This window comes from Sinocyclocheilus rhinocerous, unplaced genomic scaffold (assembly GCF_001515625.1).
Source record: "Sinocyclocheilus rhinocerous isolate Xijiao unplaced genomic scaffold, SAMN03320098_v1.1 scaffold2063, whole genome shotgun sequence".
Taxonomy (NCBI): Eukaryota; Metazoa; Chordata; class Actinopteri; order Cypriniformes; family Cyprinidae; genus Sinocyclocheilus; species Sinocyclocheilus rhinocerous.
In genome coordinates this window covers 3674-8249 of record NW_015636724.1, presented here as the reverse complement: position 1 = coordinate 8249, position 4576 = coordinate 3674, and the positions used below count along the sequence as shown (strand labels likewise).

The 4576-nt window shown below is 34.3% G+C and overlaps 1 protein-coding gene across 1 annotated transcript in view; it reads left to right on the top strand.

Annotated features, from left to right (window-relative positions):
- The window catches only part of LOC107748064 (sperm-tail PG-rich repeat-containing protein 2-like), a gene marked incomplete at its 3' end in the record, with an annotated part of 10920 nt that overhangs the window by 2767 nt on the left and 3577 nt on the right, over positions 1-4576 (top strand). Inside the window, exons 4-6 of the mRNA XM_016562722.1 lie at positions 932-1096; positions 2679-2794; positions 3439-3550. Coding sequence (XP_016418208.1) covers positions 932-1096; positions 2679-2794; positions 3439-3550 — 393 coding nt within the window. The remainder of the gene's footprint in view (positions 1-931; positions 1097-2678; positions 2795-3438; positions 3551-4576) is intronic.

Here is a 4576-nt window from a genome sequence, read left to right as displayed (position 1 = left end):
TAGAGACATATCCCAACAGACTAAAGGCTGTAATTAAAGCAAAAGGCGGTTCAACAAAATACTGACAAGGGGGTGATCCTTTTTCCAACTCAGTGATTTTTATTTTTTTCTGACATGTTGGTGTTATATCTTTCACTTGGATGTTATAAGTTGCACTGAGTAAATACAGCTGGATAAAACAAAAACTGCGTCCGTCTTCATTTCAGGCTGCAAAGCAACAAAATGTGATTATTTTTAAAGGGGGTGATTCTTTTCTATACCCACTGTATGTATGTGTGTATATATATACACATATATATATGTATATATATATATGCAATAAAGATGCTAAAGATGCTAAAACCTGTTTGACATTATTTTCACACCAACTAATCACATTTACCCCAAAATATTTTGAACAATATGTACAATAAAAACACACAATTTAGTTAAAGATTAGATCAGATTGTATTCACAGTTAATGCAGATATCCAGGTAAACCCAAAGGGTTCACATAATTTTCCCTGCAGCTGAAATGAATCTCTCTCTGTTAATGGTTTGATATATGTATATTTGAATTGGAATTTATTGAAAGGATAGCCCCTTGAGATGTAACATCTAATTTTCAAGGGGCTCCTATAAACACAAAAACAAAGTATTACAACATAAGCAAAACAACCATATGTACACACACAAATATACAAAACAAAAGACACGCTCAACCAGTCCCCCACTCCCACAGCATGATTACAAAACAATCAGCATCATACATATGCAGAATCAACAAGAAATTTAGAAACATACACAAACTATTTTGAGATAAGAAACTAGAGATAGCGTAAAACAATAAAAGGAAGTAGCAGATCTCAAAGACTGAGGAAGCTTATTCCAATCAGAAGGAGCTATATATGGAAAAGACTTATTTGATTATATGTCATCTTGATGTCTGCAGGCTGTCTCTAAAGCGGCGAGGTTGCTGCTAAATCCTGATGCTCCGGCCATCCCGTCTCCCGGACAGGCATTCGGATATGAAGAGGATGCTCAAGGTGTCCTGCACCGACACAAACCCCCCACCAGAGACCAGACCCTCGGCCCGGCCTTCTACAGTCCCGTACCGGTCAGACAGATTACGAGCAGTGTGTGTAAATGGATGTGCACTCAGTGAAAAAGATACACATTTAATGGAGTGCTTTGAGTGTGTGTGTGTGTGTGTGTGAGGTCAGATGTGTCCATTAACAGAAGAGCGTCTAATGCCCCTCTGCTCTGCATCATTAGTGCCGGGCCTATTTCCATTACTAATGATCGCTGCATTATTTTAAAAAGTCACAAAGCACAGCACTCATCCATTTTACTGTCAGGACCGAAAACCCTGGGTAATTATTCTTTACGTTATATTTCAATATTCACTTACAATAATGCAGCAGATGCTGGACTCAGCTTTAATCAAATCATCTTTCATTTGCCATTGAGCTTCCAACTTCCTCTAGAGGGGGAAGAACTCTTTATCAAAGTGCAGGGCCATCCATCATGGTGCAGCTCTGTTTCTCTCTCCCGTCTCAGGTTTTCTTGTTGATTACACATATTCCACCCATTTAAAGTCCTTTTTGTAAAATGGTCATATTCTACACTTTTGTAGCACTTTGTTGTTTCACTGAAGACTACTTATCTCTGATCCAAAACCTACTGAGCCATAGTGTACATGAAACATGCAGCTCAACGAGCTTCATCAAGGTTAATTAACCATTTTCATCAAGGTTTCAGTATGAATGCACTAACATTGAAAATTTGGCCTGTAAAGTTCACGATTTATGATGACAAATAACCATCTATTATGGCTAATACTCAATATTGTATAATAAATATAAATAAATTGTATAAATAGTAAAATATAAATAAACTGTATAATAAATATCTAAATCAATTCTGTCTTTAATATATCAATATAAATCAGTTTTAATAATCCATATATAATTTCTACAATTTTACAGACATCAGGTTATGAAATATACTATAAAAAAGGTTAGCTGTTTTTTTTTTTTTACTTATGAAATCTGACAAAACCCCCAAATTAATGAAAATGTGAAAATTACAAAATAATTTCTAAAGTAATTTCTAAAACTTAACAGTTCAAAGTGAAATCAAGTTTTGAAATATACTAGAAAATAAAATTTTTACTTATGAAATCTGGCAAAATAAAAAAAAAGTCAGTGTGTGTTTTAATGTATAAAGATTAAAAAATCGTTATCTTTATAGTTATCGTTCTTGGTGTGAACGGGGCTTTAAGTTGGTAAAATAATTATATGAATAATTTTATATTAATATTATTGATAATGTGTTAATATTATATTTTTTCAGGTGTGTCTACCTCATACAAATAACAACATTTTATATATTTCAAATATGAATTTAGCAGACACGCTGAAGTTTTCCTTTTAATATACTGAGAGTTTTGATCATCTAATCATGATATTTTCTGAATGATGAGTTTTTTTTTCAGTTTAGTTTCAATACAGTAAATGGTCTTAGTGGACTTTGAATGTTAAAGTATGTGTTTCCCTTTAAAACATAAGTCTGTATTATTATGTCTGATGAAAGTGCTGATAAGTGAGAATTGAGCTTAGGAACAAACATTCAAGGTGAAAGGATTGAAATTACAAAAATATATATTGAAAAATATCTTTGTCTTTGCCATTTTGCAGCAGGAGCTGTCGTCCTCTCAGAAGTATCAAGGTGTGCATTTCGGGAAGATGTCAGGACGGAGAGAGCAGGTAAAGGGTGGAGACGGACCTGGACCAGGACAGTATGATCTACAAGAGTGAGTATGACTGATGCATATGTTCTCAGCTGCAACACAACAGCATTTGCATTGTCTTGCAAAATTTATTGGTGTCTTGCAATGGCAAACCAAGTCCAGATGCTTACGAATAAATTTTACAGACGGCACACCCACAGACCAACGCAGTCTGTTTGCTGACCGTCTGATGAACGCTGCACTCAAAAGCACTTCCTTTATCTATTAAACTAACTAACTTTTCCACAAAATATGTGAGTAAGTCACACATACAAGATACTGGGTTGATATGATAAGCTTTTGAGGAAAACCTAGTCATGGGATTTGCCATTTTAATGATTTTGCCATTTTTGAAAAATTGATTGTTTTGTTTGAGGCAATAGAGCACTGCAGTGTATTTTTGTAGGCCAACCCGGAAATTAGCATCACCCTGGTTCCCTCGACAAAACCCAGTAGGATTTTCCGATTGGCTTTTGGATTATTGTGGAGAATAAACTCTGTGTCAACAAAAGTTTATGATTCTTGCATGTGTTGTTCATCATGATAATCTTCACAAATGAACACAACTATGAATTTTGAAGCCTAAGTCATCCCTGCAGCACTCTTATGGTGTGTTTGATTAAATGGTTGATTTTGTGTATCCCTGTGTGTTGTTGTGTGTATATCAGGGAACACGCTGTCCTCTATGAGAATGTGAATCTCAGGCGAGAGCAGAGAGGCCGTTCAGAGCTGGTCATCCCTCGATACCATGAGCTGGTGGCTCTACAGGAGGAGAAGAAGGTTTAAACCTTATATCACTTGTATTTGGTTTCTGTTACATATGTGTAGCTTTCAGAGGAAATAGTTTTGGACATTTGGTGTTTTTCTGTTCACAAAGACCTTGATGCCACTGAAGCTGCAAGTTAAAGCTAAAGTGTGTCTATGTCACTAAAACCACCAAGTTGAAATGCACAAATAATGACTGTTTACATACAGGTTTCCTAACACACTGACATTAGGCATCATAACTTAACCTTATAAAGCATACTGTATCATATTTAATACACAAATTTCTAAGGCCTCTAAATTATCAATATGATAAAAAAAATAGCTGAAAATCCTGTTGTAAACAATCTACTACATGCCTTCTGTCATCTGATTGATAGTTTGTATTTTTTTTAGCAAGTAAAAGGCATATTAATATAATTGTATGTCCACCTTCAGCTCGTGGTTCACATGTCTACTGTATCATATTTAATACACAAATTTCTAAGGCCTCTAAATTATCAATATGATAAAAAAAATAGCTGAAAATCCTGTTGTAAACAATCTACTACATGCCTTCTGTCATCTGATTGATAGTTTGTATTTTTTTTAGCAAGTAAAAGGCCTATTAATATAATTGTATGTCCACCTTCAGCTCGTGGTTCACGTGTCTTTTTGCATTGAAATCTTAAATTTTTTTATAAAGTAAACATAAGAATAACTTTTATATTGTTAGTAATATTTCATGATGAATAACTTATTGGACTGAAGAAACTTAGGTTTATTTGATTATCCATGAATTTTTTATTTTTTTTAGAAAAATCATTGTTAAATGTTAATATCAAATATGATCGTCTGGCTTTTGAGGAACATTTATTTGTTCATCTCTCATTCATCATTGTATTGCATTGCATTATATGTCTTGAAACTATAGAGCTTTGATCATAAAACTAAGCATTTAAATATCATCTTACTAAGTGTATTCACACCTGTCTTGTTTGGTTCAATTGAATCGAACTCAAGTTCGTTTCCCCCCTTGGTGCGGATCTTTTGGGCAGGTGT